Here is a 20,311-nt window from a genome sequence, read left to right on the forward strand (position 1 = left end):
GAGTCAAGAAGGCTTAGAGCTATACTGACCTGCATCAGTGTGAACTTGTCGTCAGTAGAGAACAGCACCACAGTGGTGTGCATGCCCTCGTCCTCATCATCATTCTTACTACTCTTGCTGGGCTTCTCTGGGGACGGCTCAGTACCAGATCCTCCCTGCACAGAGTTCACAGGACAAGTTCATTATACTGCTTTTTCACATGCTTGATAACATATTAGGAACAAGAGATGTACATACATGTATCTGAACAAAGTAAAAGTAGAAAATGGATCCGAAATTGCATACTAGACATGTATGAGAGGTTAAATATTTAAGTATCCAAAGCATCCAAACATGAGAAGAAAATGCAACTGAATACAAATCAATAAATTACTCTTTTTATGACAAAAGAAAGAGAATCTGATGGCCTTATTTCATACATATGTCCTGTTGCAAATTATTTAGTACAGTCAACAGCTGATAGGATCTATCATATATGTATGAACTCAATGTAGCATAAGATGCCAAAATAAATTTAACCTGCGGCATGCTAAGGAAGCCATTTGCCATAAAATTTGTATTGGTTATGAGGATAGGCAGCAGGGAGAAGGTTAAAACAGTTTTACAAAGTCAATGCAGCATAAGATGACAAAGTAAATCAAAAACAGTTCAACCCACCACAGTGCCAGGCAGCGCTACAGTTCCTTGTTTGAATTTCGGTTTGGGTCCCCTCTTGCCAGGTGGGCCAGTGTGCTTCTGCCTCTTTCTGCCAGGGGGTGCACCTGCACCACGGCCCTGCTAAATATTGGAAAATAGGAGAAGTTACTATCTCAAAATATTCTGAAAATATCACACAATCACCCTCTAATTAAAGTGAATTCTTAAAAGTAATAGCTGGCCAATTCTACAATAATTTGCACATGGAATATTCATTGTCATCTGCCTTATAATTTTGTGACAGTTAAAAAAAAAAAAATTTTGTGCGGACAAAAGGTAAGACCACACCAATCTATTTTCGTGGTTCTCGTCCCAGATTTGTATTTTTTAGGAATAAACAAAGGCTCAAACAAACGAACGAACAAACGAACAATTCTTTTTCAAAAGAACTAGACCTACCCTCGGTCTGCCTGGACCCAGTTTCCGCTTCCCGAAGGGCTTCCCGCTGCCGTGCTGGATGGGAAGTGGCGCCATCCCGCCCCTGGTTCCCGCCGAGGTGGACGCGCCCGACGACTGTATCAAGAGGGCAGACAAATAAGGAGACGCGGACGTCAGACCTGCCCCAGCCTGACTATCCATGGGCATACTACCTGGGTGAGCGTATGCTCGCATCATACACGCTTGTCTATACATCCTTGGTGTATAATGGTACGGAGGTGGAGGGTGACATGGATGCTCCGTGAAAAACGGCGTCCCCGGTGGATGCCAGAAGTGCGGCTGATACAGAGGGCCTCGCTGTGAAGCCTGGGAGGAGGTTAAACATTGACGGAAGGGTTTTGAGTACGTTTGTCTGACTGGGTAGTGACCGATTACCACCAGAGGTAGAGAGAGTAGCCCAGCTCCCAGACTTCACCACGCATGCATCACCTGTTGTGCCTGGCCCTGAGCGAGCCATGGCAAGGGTTTTGAGTATATTTGTCTGATTGGGTAACACCAGAGGAAGAGAGAAGAGCCTGTCTCCCAGACTTCACCACGCATGCACCACTCTTCGTGCCAAGACCTGAATAAACCTTGTATGTGCAACACCAAACATAAACAAAAAGAGGTAACAAAAACGTTTTCTTAAAATTGCAGGAACAAAAAGGAACCACCCAAAAGAAAAAAATATTTGACACCCAAATATTTGTAACACCCCTTTCCACTAGAAACTGCAACAGTGCTGCGACTGCTAAGTGACCAAAATTTTGACAGATCGCTGAACAAATTTCATAAAGAGCAAATCTTTTTACGTTGAGTTTTCTTGTCTTTTAAATCATCTTTTTACATCTTGCATCATATTCCAATTATGAAATCAAGGGTTACAAAAATCCAACTTTCGTCGCTGTACTGTTGCTAAGTGATTCACAGCCATCTAGTGGAAAGATGGCCTTAGCACCAACCTCTGAAAAGATAAAAAGCAATGCCTGGTGATGACCGTAGCTTATCATAACCACATACGAACCACCTGTCATGATGTCAACTTACCGACATGTCAACATCCATACTGGAAAAACTGTCCTCATTGGTCGACATGAAGGAATCATGGGAGCTCTGCAGGGGGTCCTGGGCTGTTCTCATCATCTCCATCCCTCCCTCCTTTTTGCCAGCTGCAAAGACAAGATCGTCCATTGCCTCCCCTGTCGGACAAAACACTCCACTCAACACACCGCAAACCAAACAGAAGTCAACACAAGAGATCAACGGAAAACAGAGAGAAGCACACTCCATACATGTACCTACATGAATCTGCAAAACCGATCACAAGACTAAACGTCAAAGTAAAATTCTGGTAGAATTTTGCAACTGTCGTAGAAAAAAGAAATCAACAAAACTGCTGACGGCAGAACCATTTTTTTCTTCAATCAATATTAATAATTTCAATGTTTTATTTCCAATTCTGAAAAATAACAGGGAAGTGAAAAATCTTCTATCAATGAATTCAAAGACATCCAATAATGGGATGAAATGACAGCGCAACAATTCCACAGGAGAATGGTAGGCATTTTGAAAGTCAAAAAAAGTGGAGCACGTAATGTACAATATACGTAATGTAAAAATGTACATGACTATCTTATCCGCATGAAAGATGTTAACAGAGCATTGAGGTTTTGAAACCTATCAATAGAAGGAACACCAAAGAAACTCAACGCTCCATTTTAGGACGTACCCAGGTCTTCTCCTTTGGCGACCATTTCTTCCATTTCTCTCAGCTCGGCTTCCGCCATGGCGGCCTCGGAGCTGGTTACCGTTGACGATGAGGACGATAAGTTTCCCGTGGCGGCGGCGGCGTCTCCGGTGATGGCCTGGGGGGACAGCGAAAGGTAGGGGACCTTTCAGCAGCAGGGAACCAGACACGGGGTTAATGTTCGTCCTGTAGATATCTAAACTTTTGGCAATCTAAAACATGTAATGAATGCATGATTTTCCTACTGTAATTCATTCTTCAACAGAATTCTTCAGGAAAATTTTGAAATGAAGTTTCTCCAATTATGGGATAAAACACATTAAGACAACAAATTTTTGGCACCAAAAATCTAAAACATGTAATGAATCATTTTCCTATATATATTTCATTCTTTGCCTTCAAATATGTGATGCATTATTTTCCTAGTAGTATGACAAAGTTTGAGTTATTTTCAATCTAATTGTTTATACCCCAGATCTGGTGTAGAAGGCGTAATCATTTTGAAGCATTGAAAACCATAATCAGAGTTTTGCACATTTTTGTAACTTCAGTCCTTTCAACTGAAGCTCACCAGAAATTCAGAGCCTTTCTTCCATTCAAAACAGTATGAGCCAAGGATTCAGTGATTGTTAAGACTCTAAGTAAGGAGAGAGATCTTGCACCCATTTCTTTCTGCCACATGCAACAGTAGAATGTAATGACAGTTTCCGCCATGGAGGTAAATGACTTCAGGGATCTCCCCAGAAATAATGACGGGTAAAACCACCCGAGGTGGCATGCATGACAGTCCAAGGCCATAGTACTATGGCGAAACAAGGAAAACTGTAGAAAATCCTGTTTTTGAAAATCCTGTTTTTGAAAATAGTGCCTGGGATTACAGTATAATGGGGGAGGGGGGCACCATGGTTCAATTCTTATGGGGAGATCCCTGGCCTTAATGCTGAAAAGTGAAAACGAACAATGAGATGAAGGGAGGGGGAGTGAGACCATAAGGGATCACGAGACCCTGGAAAAGTACAATGAGAGATGCTCCAGTGTCCAGACCTTCGGAAACGTTTGAATCTCACCTTAAAGTTTTTCCCCTCCTTGCTCTTGCGGGAGGGACAGAAACACAAGCTAGGGTTATCTACAGTAGGTAATCGTTTAAGGAAGAAGTTCCATAACAATTCAATACAGACTGCAATTTGTAAATAGGTTAATATGGTTGGTAAATAATTTTTTTTTTTTTTTTTCTTCTCTGCAAACGTTTTTGCAGCTTATCTGCCACCTTTATCAGGGCAATGTGAACTTTTTTGACAAGTTTCTAACTGTTGTATGAAAATCCAACTATCTGTTGATGCACATTCTCTTTGTTGTTACTAGCTGCTGTTGTCATGAATACCTATCCATGGCCTTTCAAACTTCCACATATTTTTCATTTTCAGTAACATACAGGGAGGATATATGTTTTAAGCCCCTTTCACACATAGTCAACCATAGCCTCCTGACCTTCTCCAGACAATGGTTGGGATTTAGTCAAAAGAAGATCACCTGTGGTTGGGAGTTGGTCGACGAGGTTGCCAACTAATCTTTAAATATCATTTGCGCCAGCTGACTATGAATTTGGAACATGAAAGTTGCGAAAGTCATATTCTGCTTGCATGCAATCAGAGGATCAAACTGGAGCCAGCATAAGAATAATTCAAGGCTACTCCCAACCCAGTGCCGACCTTGGTTGCCAAAGTTGTGGGAAGGTCCTCAAGGTGTGACAGGGGCTTGACATAATCATTCACTAGTCCTAAAGCTGTGTGCAGTATTACGTAGAAAGCTGCACTCACATCGCTGTCATCCTTGTTCTTACACACAGGGCAGAGATACTCGTACTGACACTCGTTCTCCTTCATCTGTTGATACGTTGCCATGTCAACGGAGTCGTCACACTCAGCATGGATCCACCTGAAGTGAAAAAAAGGAGGGAAAAAACTTTAATTTTGCAGCATGGTATAAATTGATTAAAAAGACATCAACAGCTTTAGTCAGCAAGAAGATAATGTGGCAACAGACAACAATATTGCTATGCCTGACAAAAAATATTTTTCTCACCATTAGTCATTCAATATAGTTGGGCAGTACATTTCCAGACATGACATAGAACTTGTAAGGTGTATGTATTTTTCCGCAAAATTTTGACAGCTTGTACACAACTGACAAGCAGTTACGACGGAGAGATGTGTGTTTTTAGAACATTTATCACCAAGTCCCACAAACAAAATATGCAAGGCTATACAAGACACATGTGCAACCTGTAACAATCGCTAACTGTAGACCTCCCTATTGAACTGAAACTTTGATATCTGTGATATTGTTTGATTGATTTCAGGAATAGTTGGAAGTAAATCACTTCCAACACAATAATGCAAAATGATGAAATATACCTTCTCTTGTCCAAGAGAGTAAACTTACTGACAATTCCCTTTGTCCCCTTAGATCTATTCAAGAATGACAGTAAAACCCTTTAAATCTACAGAAAAAACTTTCTATGAAATAATTGTTTTGACTTTATTCAAAGTAACACATATTCATTCTTCTAATCTAACTTGTATTGTTGTTTGTATGTATGTATTTCTGCCTGTCTGTGTTTCTGCATACTTTAGCCAAAACCTACATATATTTGGTATGTGGGTAGGTTTGGTTTGTAAAATGTTTCTGGAACTTTTTCAAGAGTCTGGCCCTAAACTTGTTGTAAATCTTTCTTTACCTTCATCCTATTAAAGTAACTATGTGGCACCAAATTTGTTTTGCTTACGGGGTTAGGCAGTAGAGAGGAGGTTAAAGTCTTACTTTCTGCAGCCGTCACATTGTAGCATCTCCTTCTGCGTGAAGTGTCGGTAGGCCTTCCCGCACACAGGACAGTACAGGCCCTTGTTGCGCTGCTGGTAGCAGCTGTCGCATACCGAGTAGTTCAGGTGCCACCTGGAGCTGGGGCCGCTGCCAGGTGTGCGGGATCCACAGTCTCCACAGACTCGGCAGTTCTGGGTGTGGGAAAACAACAAACTTCAGTAAGACCCTGGTGTTATGCTTACATGCTTTTCAAAAGGTCTATAATTTATTTTTTCCAAGGAAGTAAGAAAGAAACTTTAAAATTTGCTATCAAAAAGAAGTGCAAACTTGAGTAAGACCACTTACAGGAACTACATTCTTAAAGTGAGTATAATTGATTTTTTTTTCCATGGAAGTAAAATAAAAAAACTTTAGCATTTGCTATCAAAAGGAGGGGCAAACTTGAGTTCATTTTTGTGTTCTAAGGGGCATCAATTTTTGAAAGATGTAAGAAAAATGATTTCAAATTCATTACATAAAGGAAGAGCAAGAAAGTATTAATTTCCAATCATATACTCATATCAGGGACACTGTAGCACAAATATAAAAGTTTGTCTTCTGATTATGCAGTTTCGGTCCATCTCTGTCTTAAAACTTTCACTTTCAAGCAATAATTGAAAGGCAAAACACACATTGAGACAGGGAAATTCAAGGGAGTTAAAATGTCAGGTATGTCTGCTTCTACAGAACCTTTAACACTGATCTGCCCTCCTTCAACTCAATCTCTATAACCAGACTGTCTACACAAGTGGCCTTAAGACCTTTTCTCAAGAACATCTGGTTTGGAATCTGCACCAGACCCCAGATAAGGAGTCTTACAATGTATGCAAGTGGCAACCATACTACAAAGAAATCCAAATACGTCTAATTCTACATCCATACAGGGCTATAGTAGACGATAGAAGGCAAACTGAAAATTTTATTTTCAAAATCGTTTATGACAAGTCTTAATCTAAAAAAAATGTCTTCCTGATTTGGAAGGCAAAAATTTGTGCAATGATTTTCATAAAACAAAGTAAGTTGCTTCAAGTTTTTACAAATTCAAGTCTCTTTTAAAAAATCTGAAAAAAAATTAAGAAGAAACTACCTGCATTACTATCAATGCAATTGTAACATTTGAACTTTTTTACAAGCTGGAAAAAATTAAAACCTACTGCACCTTTTAGTTTAGCTAAGAATTTGTGTGTACTTGCAGATCAAAGAAGCACATTTACCACAAAACAATCTGATTCACCTGCTTGAATGTAAGTTTTTTTAGCACAAAAATCCAATGAGGGAAAGAAAGAAGTCATGGCGACCCTCCACCTTTTAAAACATGAAAGTAAGTCAACAGTATCCGAAAAAGGATTCCTTGATTACAGTATTGTTTAAAATACTGGAAAATGTGTACAGGTATCAGGTATACAATAAATAGATATAAATACAACAGGTTTGTTAGTCATCGGTTAAGGTTAATATTGATATTAATGAGAGCAGGCATTTCAACTGCATGCACATAACATGAATATAAATCTCTGGTTAGTAACTCAGTTAAGTGTGAAACATTCCAATACTTATGAAGGGTTAATTTTCATAATTATGAACGACATAAACGAGATAAAATAATTACATAACCATGTGTGTGACTTTCTATGCAAAGTTTGCTTCCATTCAATCTTACAAGGGCAACCTACAAAAATATAATTCTTTTCTGTACTTCGAGTACATGAATAGTCCAGTGGTTAGCGACCCTGTCTCTGGACCGAGAGGTTGGGAGTTCGAATCCCAGCTGTTGTCGCTTACCCAACATACTGGAAAATGTTGCAGTCCATAGGACCGGACATTAAGCTATGATCCATTGTTCATTGTGCTTGTTGAAAAGAGCTAGGGGAATTTTCCTGATACAATGAACCTGTAAATACTGTACATAGCGTACATCTTCTTTTTTTTCTTTTTCTTGGCTTTCTTTTCTGTCATGACCAGTGGAAGAATAGCTCTTCACTGACCTAAAATGGTTTGAGATCACTTTTAAATTTAACTGGTTGTAATTCTAAATGGAAGCAGCTCATCACAGAGAGTCACACACACAACGGCGGGTAAAAAAAGCTAACATAAAGTAAACAGCTGATACCATTGCAAGCTCTGGCGTCCCAATCAATGGGCCTGATTCACTACGGTTCAGACAAGTCTACGAGAAAAAGGCAAGATGAGGAAATAAAACATAAGGAGAGAAATCAAGCGAAATCTCGTGCCTCCACCAGGTAAAACTTATCGTAGCAAGCAAGCTCAGTGCATTGTTGTCAATGTTACTACTCGGTGCACAGTTTTGAGAGAAGTACGTTATGTTCTTTGCACTGCTACAAGGCAGAGGTGTACGTGAGAGCACGGGAAAACACACGGTGAGGCAACTACAGCGGAAAAACAACTACGCAAAAAAGGTTTCTCGGCGACATCTAATACCAGATATCTTCTCTCATCATCTGCTTAAGTCCCACAATGTAATACCAAATCTCTATGACATATTTCTATGTAGGCAATTTACAAAAAACAACAGAAAACGTCATTTTGGTCCAAACATTTACAGTTAGAAAGAGAAAATGAAACTTTGGTACATTCAATACCACTGTCTTTCAAAAATATAAAAACATCGCAGATTAGCTGCTTTTTACTACATCTTTGTTATAGCCATATGAACAGAGCAGGCATAACCAAGCTTGCCATGGTAGAGGCAATTGGTCGAAAGCCTAAATGCACACCGTTACCAACCTACAAAACTCCTTCAGATAAAAATTATGTATGCCCTATACTAAATAAACTATGCATGAAAGTTATCTTTAGTGCTGCAAGACAAAAATGTACAACATGCAGATATGCAAACACCACCGCAAAAACATTCCAAGAACATACATCGCAATTAAATTCATAAACATGGCAAAATCATGCAAGAGGCACAACACCAGGAGGAAGATTTTCTATTTACTGGATAGGCAAATCTGCAAATAGTCGACAGACAAGAGTAAAACAAGTCACAACAAACAAACAAACACATTCCATTGGAAAAAGTCTAGAGAGGTTATAGAACACATTATGTGGCATGCAGCAAAAAAATATTGATTTCTATACACATAATAATCAAGTCCCTTATCAAGTTTTTCCCACACCGACACATCGTTGAAATTACTTATTTTCAACACAAAAATACATGTTATTCTTATAATGTCAACAGAAGGGACCAACCACCGTGGGAAACCCTGCAGTTTACAGTAACTAGACCCTGGGACGCTACCTTGCACTTCCAGCCGTTCTTTGGTATGGTGTTCATTGCTGGCTTCAGACAGAAGGTGTGGTACCCCTTGTCACAGGTGTCACAAACAAGCATCTTGCTGTCATCCCCCGGTTGCCTAGCAACAAACAACAATCATGTCATAGGTAGAAATAGAGGCTAGAAACAGATTTTCATATACAAAACAACCATCAACATCACAAATCAAACATACATATTTGCTTACTCTGCTGAGTACTCAGCATTTGGGAAAGAGCATGGATGTTGAACATACACCACTAGCGCCCTACTGTAGTGCTTGTACTAAGTTGTGTGGCCCAAGGGCTATTGAAACAAGGTTGGGCACCGCCATATGCACCATCTGGTGTGGGAAGGACATTAACTAACTTGAGGACAAATCCAGTATCAAAGCAGGAAAACAAAACATATACTGTAGATACCTGCAAGTCTGACAGATTTTGCACTCTGGGCACTGCCAGCCGGCCCGTACCACTGGATTGATTTCTACAGGGGGGTCCAGGCAGGTGCAGTGGTAGTGCTGCCCACAGCTGGTGCAGAAGAGCTGGTCCGAGATGTCGCCTGGCAAGTCACAGATCACGCAGCACGCGTTCTCCCCTGGGAAAAACAACAGAATGTTTGGTTTTCAGAGATTCCTTCCAAAAGTTTTACTAAAAATCGTATTTTCCCCTGGGATAAATTATTTTGAGAAAACAATGAAAAGTCAAAAAGCCAATTTAGCCAGGGAGAACTTGAGTGCACTGGTACACATATTCCCATAAATGAAGTTCCAACCCTGTACAACGTTACCTACCTATTGTCTCTGCCTCCTCCAGGTGTTCAGGACAGAGGAGAGACATGGTCTTGATGTCCTGGAAGGCGCCAGCCCCCGCCGCACACGGATAGTGGAACAGTTTATTGCACTTGGCATTCCGGCAAAGGATGGTCGCTCCAAACCGCTTACAGTAACTACATTTCTAGAATAGAAGAGAAAAACAAAATCCTTTTACAAATAATATAGATCATCGTAAATTCACTCCAACGAGAACCTTGCTCGGGTAATCAGTTACTCAGTTAACTGAAGGGACCACCCTAAAGATTCACAAAACAATGAATGGATGAACCTACCTGTGTGATACCTGAGAAAACAGCCTTATCTACATTGATGAGGATGCCATTGTCATCTAAACACACTCCTTCTGACCACGCAGCACAGCAGTGGTGGGCCCAGGCATGGCCTGATAGGAAAGAAGTAAAGTAAGTAAGTTTAACGATCGTCCTCAATTTAGGTAAAGCATGATGCTTTTTCAAGTAGCTAGTGGTAGTGCAATGCGGCTACGCTACAGCTCACATATGGCCACAGTAATTTGACAGTAATTTCCCCGAGGAAGCCTTAGAATGCCTTATTTTAACTTAAATTTCCTCTAAAACTCTGTGGAAGGGTAAAAATCCCCCCGATTGGTCACTCCACTCCTTTCAATGGGTCTCCCTCCCTCCCTTGCAAATTTTTTCTAGAAAAAGCCCTGGCCATGATATCTAAATGTGACCTCTGAATAGTGGTTATACTAACCTGAAGGTTCGAACACCACGCTAGGGTCCATTTCCTCCGCCCTGCCCACACAGCTCAGCTCATCCATCCCCGCCGCACAACAGCTCGTCTCCGATTCATAGTGTGGATTCGATCTTCTGGGAGACTTACTTCTGTCCCTGCAGTTAAACAATACAGCAAGCTTTCATTGCATCTTGCATGACTACAGTAAGGCGTTTACTTTCGCAGTGTGAGGCCTCAACAGCATAATAGAGCTACCTGGAAACGCGGTAGAAAGACTAGCCGACTGCTGGTCAGAGACCCTCGCAGCAGTATAATCAAAAACTTGATACCACTTCTACTACTTATGTTTTAAGTTTGCGGTTCACAAAGTACTATAGTACAGTTACTAAAACAATAGAAATGCACATTCACTATGTATGATTTCATGACATGTAGGGGAAGCTCTAGCATGTTGCTTTTTTCAAATACATTATTGAGCATATATCCTGGGAGTTAAGATTATCTAACATTGCACTCTAAAGAAACAATGAAAAAGTTCAGTAAAAAAAACTGTTTTTGGTAAATCAGTATGATGATGCTAGGATTACAATATATAATGGGCAGCACCACTGACCACTCGTTAGGAAAATCCAAGTGCATGTAATGTGTTTTACATGTAACAATGTGAGGACAAGAAGAGACATAGAATATACCATAGTCCCGCCCACCCTCAAAACTTAGAAATGCAAAACAAAAACATAAAAAAATGCTATTATTTGATAGACATGCAGCAGCTCCCTCGTTGGTTACACTCTTAATTGCCATTCTCTCATTGGCTGAACTGCTAATTGTGATGGGCAGTCAGGATCGGTCTATTGCACTCTTACCTGGAGGATTTGCCAGGTCCCCTCTGTCTCCTCCATGTCAGGTGCTGTTTGGGACTGCGTTCATTCTGATCCCCTGCGGCCTCCGTAGAGGAGCGCTGAGACCGGTCTATCCTACGTTTGAAGGGGTTGAACCCTGGGGTGGGGTCGTACCGGGTCATGTCCCCCTGCCCCAGCAGAGATCTCTCTCCGCAGCAGCAGAAAGCACACCGGATGTCCGACCTACAGAGAACAAAGAGGTGATAAAATAAATTATTCTCTTTCAAAAACTGAAACGAAACCGGCCAAAGTCGTCCAATGCAATTTTGATTAGAATATTCCTGCGAAAATATGAAAAACTTGACTTACCCCATTGCTTCACTGTCACCTCCTCCAAACGTCATGAAGCTGTCTCCAGGGGGAGGACCAGTGTCCATTGGAAGGTCTACAGTTGCACCAGTTTGTGGCAAAAACTGCTGGTCGGTAGCTGTTCTAACTTCCACCGGCTCTCCCTCTGATTTGATGGTGATTGGAGGTTTGTAGTCAGGCTGGACTGGGGGTACGTTTGGTACTGATACTGGTATGGGGACAGGTGCTGGTGCTGGGGGCATGTCGTCATCATCGTCTATCACAGGCACACGACCTCTACCTCGGCCTCGACTAGTCCTAAATAACAACAAAATACAGTAAATTTGTTGTTTTCACATGGACTTAGTTTTGCAGTGGGAGGGGAAATGAGGCTTTTGCTGTGTTTGGAATTAACGATTGACACAATTCTCTAGTATAGTAGCAGAAATTTGCAGTGGAGTCACTGTGCAAATAAAACCACCAAAAAAATGCCAATATCAACAGTACAATATGAACCTCTGTATGAACTTCTCTTGAAAGTCACATACTTTGAAGATAACCACCAAATGCTTTTAGCAATCATTATAAAAAGAAAACAGGAAATACTGATATATGTTTATTCATAAATTATTAGATGAATCCTTCTTTACCATGTAGCGTCTTGGATGATATTAGGCTAAAGAATTATACATTGTGCCACAATACTCTCTACGCAACATGCTTGACGGGCAAATTTCACAATGCGGACTTCAAACCTTATCCCGGATGCTAAGAAAATATGTTGTAGGTATTTGACAATGAAAAAATCATCAGCCAATGAACTAGTACTTGTTCAACCCTTTCTTACCCTCTCCGTTTCCGTGAGATGGGCGAGAGTCCATCCTTGCGCGGCCGACCAGGTCCTCTACGCTGTGTCGGAGGGGTGACGGACGGCTCACCTCCGTCCATGTTCTACTGAGGTGTTATCACACTGGTCCTCAGATGTGACAGATCAATCCTGTAGTTGTTACCTGTAGCAAAGAACAGGAGACAACTTTTTAAGTTTTATCCTCTATGTTTATGTTCATTCTTATATTTTAACCTTCTCCCTACTGCCTAACCCTGTAACCAATACAATTTGATGCCAAAAAGCTACTTAAGCAGGGAAAAGGTAAGTTTCTACAACATATTTTGTAGCAAGGAATAGGAGACAACTTTTATCCTCTTTGTTTGTACTTATATTCTAACCTTCTCCCTGCTGCCTGACCCTGTAACCAATACAAATTTGGTGCCAAAAGGGAACTTCAGTTCAGCAGGGAGGAGGTTCCGTTTCCACTACGTATTTTTCCAAAGATGGGGAAGTCACAGGTAAAAATACATAAATTTTCAAATTGCTCTTTGTCATGTTTTCAAAATATCTTCAGCCATTTTAAAACTAAAATGTAAGCTTGATATGGACAAAGATGATTAGGTTTACCTCAAAAGATCCAAAGGACAAACCCATATGCATTGGATGAACCATATGCTAATAGTCTACCGTACATGTATGCCTAACTGTTAAATGTGCAAGGCCCAGAAATGAGCTCTAGGTAAGTATTTCTCATGTCTACCTGCACTTAACTCACCAATGACTTGTACACAAATTGTTAAAGCTAAATATGTTTAATTTATTCATTAATCTATTATGTTTCTCCAACCACAGTATGGAAAATTGACACCAGGATTTCTAAATTATAACTACTTGTAAACACTGGACCCATTATGTAATATGAACATACAAGAAAGTGCAGTCAATGTCATGTTTTGTCATGTGATCATTTTCTATAATGTCTTCTTCTTTAAATTCAGTCAGATGATTGCTAAATACGTAAAGGACTTCTGTTCCTTATACATACTCTGAGTCTGACTACTATCAGCCAGTACCTCACAGGTACATTCTGTATAATTCATGTACGTGTAAAATATTCAATATCAAATAAAACATCTATCTGTTTGGAGATCAGCTTTGATCTTCAAGGCACAAGATCAAAGCATGTTACTCTGCATTCTACAAATAATAGCCTACAGGAGCAACTTAACTTGTATCTTGTAACAACATTGTAGCACTGCACATAATAGGCGTGACATTGTAAAAGCATAACTCAGTCAATGTAGTAGCTTCACAATCCCAACAAAGCTGTCATGGCACAAAATGTGGTATGTTACTCTGCATTCTGCAAGTAATAGCCTACAAATTAACCAAATGTTTGTAACAACATTGTAGCACATTATAAGTGTAACTCAATGTAGCAGCTTCACAACAAAGCTAGTACTGCCATGGCATGAGAAAATGTTATTTTGTCCACCCTGCATGGGCCAATGGTATGATCCTCTGATCTTCCAAGACACAATAGATGATGACACAGGGTCAGTCCTGTCCAATCAGATTTCTACCCTGCATGCCTAAATATGGTCGGGTGACCTTTAACAGGTGATTTGATTGATAAGGACTATTCCACTCTTGTCAGCTGATAGGGGAGATAGCCTGTATTCAGCGCACAATGCACTTCCTGGTAGTTGTTTTGTAATTCCAACCAAATACCACATCCTAGGTTTTTCAGATCATCCATACCTATGTCACTGGAATTTCACATATGAAAAATTGATGAAGCAATACAAGGAAAACTAAGCTTACATGATGCTACATTCATAAATATCAACAACACAAACCATATTGCTCCACACAGCTGTAAAAACATTTTGTACGTGTTAAAATAGGTGTTTATAGGAAGACCTACAAAATTTGCTGTCAAAGTCTCTTTCTACGGTAAAAAATACCATTTTTGCAACCTGTAAACACTTGGAACAGCACATGAAGAAATCTCTCATGCAGAGTTATTAGAAACCTTGGCAACCTGCCAAAGACTATACCAAATTGCTGGCAAGGGGTGGAAACAGTTGGACTGTGTACAAAGGTACGAACAACTCTAACGCCACCAAAACACACAGGTAGATCCAACGGTCAACGCATTACCAACCATCAATGAAGCAATAACATACTTAATCACCTGTGCAAATACATAATTTGAATGGAATAGTGGGGTGACAAAGAGTCCGAGAATTTGTCCCACGAATAGTTTTCCGTGCATGTTACTGCATAAAGAAACATTTCTTTCTCTGAAATGATACAGAATATCTGTAACTCAAAATCTTGCATAACATTCACATAACTTATCACAAGCAGGATGTATGTCATTGTGTATCATACTTCATTCATACTAACATTTATAACAAGAAAACAAAATCTTAAACCTAAAGATGCCATAATTATGATAAGACTTCACATTTTTGTACCTGGTGCTTTAAAAGTTTTAGGTATCTAATCATTTGTGGACAAAAAATTAACATGGGACCATTAGATTATTGTAAACGATAACACCTTCATGCCACGTTGCTAATACAATTTCAAGAAATCTGGAGGAAAGAATTAAACTGAAAGGTCTTCAATCCAGGCACAATTAGCAGATTCTATTGTAAAACCTGGCAAAGTTGCTGAACCAAGTTTCAAAATCCAAGCAAATATTTCATAGTTATGATAATCATTTACCACGAATGCACTAGGCCTGACAGAATAAAATATGTGATGAAAATAATGTGAACCATAAATTATAAAAAAGCATGATACGTGTACAACAAAGTTTGTACATCAAATTGCTACACAGACAATGTTTCTAGTTTTCCGCATCACCCAGCGAACATAAACAAAACATTCCAAAGGTGCACCATCATCTCTGCATGTGAACTAAATCAAAAGGTTGCGTAGCATTGTTACATCTAATGACCGACGTCACGTGAGTGCTTTGAATGGGGAAATTATACTAATTCATTGACACGCAAAACTCATGGGGATTCACCTGAAAACAGGTGCATCTTCAGCCTACCATCTATCTACAATGACACACGTATAAGATGCCATACCTTGAAGTATCGGGGCAAGAAATACTTTTTTGTCCATATCTGCACTTCTACTAGTTCTAGTGCAGGTAACATTCAACATTGCATACACCAGACAGGACTTACCTTACCTGCAACACACATTCTATCTTACTCACAATGCATAAAAAAAATTATGTTTCAAAAATGGTCCTGGTAGTAAAGATTTTGATTTTGCTATTTCATCTATCTGCTGCAGTCAATGATGCTACTATGATAATTCTATAGAGAATATGTGGCAATTTTGGGTTACCCCTGGCCGTATGTCACCCAGTACATACACCAATACAGGTAAGGTGCAGGTAGACAATACCTGCACAGCTCCAATTTTACATTCCCTGACCTGTATATACCTACTAGTACCAGTGCACGTTAGGTACATCAGAAATACCTGCACAGCTCAAATTTTACCTGCACTGACCTGTATATACCCAGTACATGGACTAGTACAGGTTAGGTGTATGTAGACATCAGAAACACCTGCACAATTCCAATTTTACCTGCACTAACCTGTATAAACAAATGTACCCAGTACATGGACCAGTACATGTTGACATCAGAAATACCTGCACAACACAGAATTTGACCTGCACTAACCTATATATACCAAGTACATGGATGAGTACAGGTAACGTGCAGGTAGACATCAGAAAAACCTGCACAGCTAAACATTTGACCTGCACTAACCTGCATACGTAAGTAGTATTTCAATCACTATGTTTCTGTACTCTTACTTTGTTAGTACATTTTTTTCGCACATACAGCAAGGAAAATAAAATCTCATCTCTTTAAAGCATTAATTTAAGATGAAAAATTATGTGTGGACAGTGGACCCCCCTCCCCATCTTGATTCCCTTTGTGGACACTACCTTCCCATATCAGGAAATTAAACTATAAGGTGCAGTATGGCCACTGGACAAAGGGGCATTGACCCCACAAACTTATGTCTGGGTACAATATATTTTCAGCAGGTAACGTAAAGCTATGAGATCGTTGATTACGAAGTCCTGGGGAACTGGAGAAAATTGTAGAAACGCTGAAGAAAATGGTTTGTACTTTACCGAGAGGGTCTATCTTTATTTGGTCGCAACATGCGCCGATTGGGTCGTCCCGGCCTTCATTCTAGTCATAAATTTTCTCTTCACTATCCCAGCTCAAAAATCACACATTCAGTACCGATAAAACCGAGAATATTCTGCTAGGGGGTTCTAGGTGAGGTTTTGCTGGTCAGACAAGCAGGTTAGCCCTTGGTTCTTGGCCCAAGGACGTCCGAAACAAAAGGTGCGGGAATTTTGCGGGACCTGGCGACCTCGCGCTCTACCTAGATCCCGGGCCGGGCTGGACATTACCATAAAGTCGCCCGACATAAATTTGTACCCGCTAGTGTCCTAAATAAAACTCTACAACCATCCACACCGACACAACTAGAAACCTCGACATCTCACGGACATAATCTGAGCCAAAGTGAGCGAAATGCGGGGAATATTGGGCCGCTAGGAGCCGGAATAGAAGAGTACGTTTGCAAGAGGACCGTCCGAAAATTAGCGGCGTTTTGTGATGGCGCTAGTGGGGGAGGTGGGATAGCGTACCCACAACTAACGTTTAAAAACATTGCCTCTCAGTCTATCGCCCGTAATACATGTAAAATCTAACATTCCTGTCAAATTTTATCTACAACACAAAGCTCTTTCGATCTGTGAGGAAAGGAATGGTTTCTTGTCCAATGATTTTTTGCAGGGAATGAATGGTTGGAGGTATTACTGCAAGAACGCTAGGCTGCCATAGTCGTAGCGTAGCAGGGCCTATATCGTTTACACATCAAGCCTTCAAGGTTGATCCAAGCGGACCGGGTAAAATCCCGTTATACGCCACTTTCCAACCGCTATTAGATAAAAAATCTCAATACCATGGCTTCGAGTAACTCCCACGATAATATGAAGGATTCTACGGGTAGAAATTGTGGAGGAAGATACGAAATTAGCTAGCGCTCTGCGAGGATGAATTTAATCGTCCAGCCTTCGATCTATCTCCCCGCCTCCTACCCCGGCACCCCCATAGTTTCAGCGCCATGATGAGCTCAGAACACCGTGGGCACGAAACTTACCGTAATATATGGATCCTTCATATTCTTTCCTGGCTGGTACGGGATTCAAAATCTTGATGTATCCAGCCGTTTTGGAGAATTTTTCTGCAAAATTCACCACAATCGGTAGTTATTACAACAAGATGGCGGCCATATTGGTTCTACGAACACACGATATCCCTCCGACTAAACAACCACCAAGAAAGTAGTTCACCAGCAGTTTACCTCAAACAACTGTGCCAAAGAAACGTTATGCAAAATTTCATATCATTAAAGATATAAAGGATTTTGAAGGATGCTGCATGTTTTCTTTAAGAGCTTTAAACTTTGTAAATGAATATAACGCGAAGTCATTAAGCGCATGGATTACAGAGTTAGAAAGAAAATCGGCCAGAGCTTTAATTGGACCGTAGCAAATACGTTTTTGCGCGGGGGTGGGCAGGGTGGTGTACTTTTTTTATGACAAGAAGGCGATTAGGCCGATTGGCCGCCTAGCGGCGTTTGAAAGTCAAACTTTGTCTTCATCCACTTCATTTTTGTTCCCATGCCTTGCTTTAAAGTAAGATTTAAACGTAATCGAGAGGAGATATTACCTTTTACAAAAATGCCATTATGAATAAAGTGAGTTTTGCCATCATGATTGATAATATGTCTGACTCCAAAGCCCTTTGAATTTTAATACTCATTTCGTATTTCAGCAGAACGGACGCAACTTAAAACTAATATCGTAAATAACGCTAACTGTTGTTCAGATTCTAATTTTGTTTCTGATAAAAAAAGGAATAGCCCGGTCCCGGGGTATGAGAGCCCGGTATTAACGACTACAAGTGGCACCCAGGTAGACCGTCGACGCTCCTTGATGGCCCAAAACTTTTGTCTCAATCACCACTTCTGGCCTACTTGGTATTTGATGATGAATAACTGAATATTTTTCCATTACCTTTGGGGAACCTTGACATTGGCTCTTCTGCTCCTTTGTTGAGTGCAATTGTTGTCTCTTTCTGTTATTCGTCAAAATAAAAGCTGATGCATGACAAATGTGTTGTAGGCCTTGTTTCAATTTGTCCATTTATTCTGCAAGTCAAATTATTGTGTCTTCTTTTTTGTGTGTTCGTGTCAAATTCTTATCCCGGGGGACGAGTACGTACATTTGATGATTTGATTTGTTCCCGCCCTACCTTACACAAATCCTCAGACTGTGCCATAACAAAATGTGCTAATCGAAGGGAGGGGGGAGGGAAATTGAAATATTTGTATCAAATTTGAGTGGTGATTTGTTGATTTAGTTCTCCATTTTTTTTTTGCTTCCTTTAATTTCTATTATTACAAAACCTCACGTTTTTTTGTAATGATTATAAGCTATGCCCAAACGACCTGTCTGGATATCGTACAATGGTATCGCCCATGACGTCATATGATTGACATTTCTCTTGGACGAAGGCAGTCCACCAAGACGATTTGTAGCGTGAAAACGGCAACAAGATGTTGCTGAGTAATTTGCCACAAAATCTGGCTTATTACCGTCAGTCCCTGCACTGTTCTTGCTGACATTCTGTTCTTAGAGTCCCTAAATTTCCTGTGAATCTGTGTTTCCGAGTGTTGAAAGACCAGGTAAGTCGAAATTTGCATGTGAATGTCGCACATTGTTTTTGATTAATTGTTTGGCAACGTTGCTATTGAAACGGGAGAAGCCTCATCGCCCCTCCCAATTTCTTCATAAATCTCAGGCCATAACTCTTTGTTCCTGTACTTTATAGTGGATTAACTTCGCCAAGATTATGATCTTTTCTTGGAGTCCGTAAAGTGTCCGTCCAGATTGGATTTGTTGACAGGGTAGTCAAGGCAAGTTGAAAATATGGTTCTCCTTTTGCTAAAATCGCTGACGCTGTTAAAGAATAAGAATCTCTTCATTATTGCAACATGTATGACCAAGGTATGACAAGATTTTTTCAACATTTTGTTGTGATTTTAATAGCAGAAAGTTGTTTCAAAGCCTAAACCAATATATTATATGGTAAAACCATACTAGTATGATATATGCTAACGTTACAGGGTCATTAATAATTTGCAATAAGCATATGTTACATATTTTCTTAATTGAGTCTTATTGATAGCCATAGGTCTGATTCACAAAGGAGGAATTTTTTTGATATTTTTTGCCTGGACTGTTTCAATCTTTGTAATATCAAGGCAGAAAAAATATCCAAGGTGTAATCAATACAGGTAAAGTTATAAAAGAAAGTAATTGAGGAGGACTTCGAAATTTGCTCTGTCATACTCGACTGGAACTTGTGCAGTAACCAGTGTCACCTCGCTAAGGATGAACTGAACCGAACTAAAGAAATGTTCATAAATAAATCATTAGTACATGAAAAACAGTTGTAAATCCAAGATTTATCTTAATCTTTGTGTTATATATTATTCATTCAAGACCAGGATATATGATATGGACTTAAGACTTCGCAATAGATTAACTGTTATCCGGTTACTTCAAGAATGCATTTAGCATTATTAGACATAGATGCATCTATATGATTGGTTTATGAAGGCCTACGTG

At 40.0% G+C, this 20,311-nt stretch overlaps 2 protein-coding genes across 19 annotated transcripts in view; one reads left to right on the forward strand and one right to left on the reverse strand.

Annotated features, from left to right (window-relative positions):
• The window catches only part of LOC136445956 (histone-lysine N-methyltransferase 2C-like), a 62,751-nt gene extending 44,817 nt beyond the window's left edge, over positions 1-17,934 (reverse strand). For 13 of the 16 annotated variants that reach the window (XM_066444210.1, XM_066444196.1, XM_066444200.1 and 10 more), the window contains exons 1-17: positions 17,776-17,932; positions 12,568-12,730; positions 11,742-12,038; positions 11,397-11,615; positions 10,549-10,685; positions 10,107-10,216; positions 9,793-9,955; positions 9,422-9,596; positions 8,985-9,099; positions 7,830-7,886; positions 5,681-5,871; positions 4,678-4,795; positions 2,843-3,005; positions 2,161-2,312; positions 1,096-1,209; positions 658-777; positions 30-155 (exon numbers count right to left, since the gene is read on the reverse strand). In XM_066444210.1, the coding sequence (XP_066300307.1) occupies positions 30-155; positions 658-777; positions 1,096-1,209; positions 2,161-2,312; positions 2,843-3,005; positions 4,678-4,795; positions 5,681-5,871; positions 7,830-7,886; positions 8,985-9,099; positions 9,422-9,596; positions 9,793-9,955; positions 10,107-10,216; positions 10,549-10,685; positions 11,397-11,615; positions 11,742-12,038; positions 12,568-12,668 (2,358 nt within the window). In that variant the 5' untranslated portion in view covers positions 12,669-12,730; positions 17,776-17,932. Of the gene's footprint in view, positions 1-29; positions 156-657; positions 778-1,095; positions 1,210-2,160; positions 2,313-2,842; positions 3,006-4,677; positions 4,796-5,680; positions 5,872-7,829; positions 7,887-8,984; positions 9,100-9,421; positions 9,597-9,792; positions 9,956-10,106; positions 10,217-10,548; positions 10,686-11,396; positions 11,616-11,741; positions 12,039-12,567; positions 12,731-17,775 lie in introns of all 16 variants that reach the window. The other 3 variants (XM_066444199.1, XM_066444211.1, XM_066444204.1) reach the window with 3 other exon arrangements.
• Positions 17,935-19,169: 1,235 nt separating this feature from the next.
• The window catches only part of LOC136445646 (transient receptor potential cation channel subfamily M member-like 2), a 29,668-nt gene continuing 28,526 nt past the window's right edge, over positions 19,170-20,311 (forward strand). The window contains exons 1-2 of one of the 3 annotated variants that reach the window (XM_066443769.1): positions 19,170-19,365; positions 19,512-19,596. The gene's annotated coding sequence lies outside the window, so the exon portion shown is untranslated. The remainder of the gene's footprint in view (positions 19,366-19,511; positions 19,597-20,311) is intronic. The other 2 variants (XM_066443768.1, XM_066443770.1) reach the window with 2 other exon arrangements.

Source organism: Branchiostoma lanceolatum, chromosome 12, assembly GCF_035083965.1.
Source record: "Branchiostoma lanceolatum isolate klBraLanc5 chromosome 12, klBraLanc5.hap2, whole genome shotgun sequence".
NCBI lineage: Eukaryota > Metazoa > Chordata > Leptocardii > Amphioxiformes > Branchiostomatidae > Branchiostoma > Branchiostoma lanceolatum.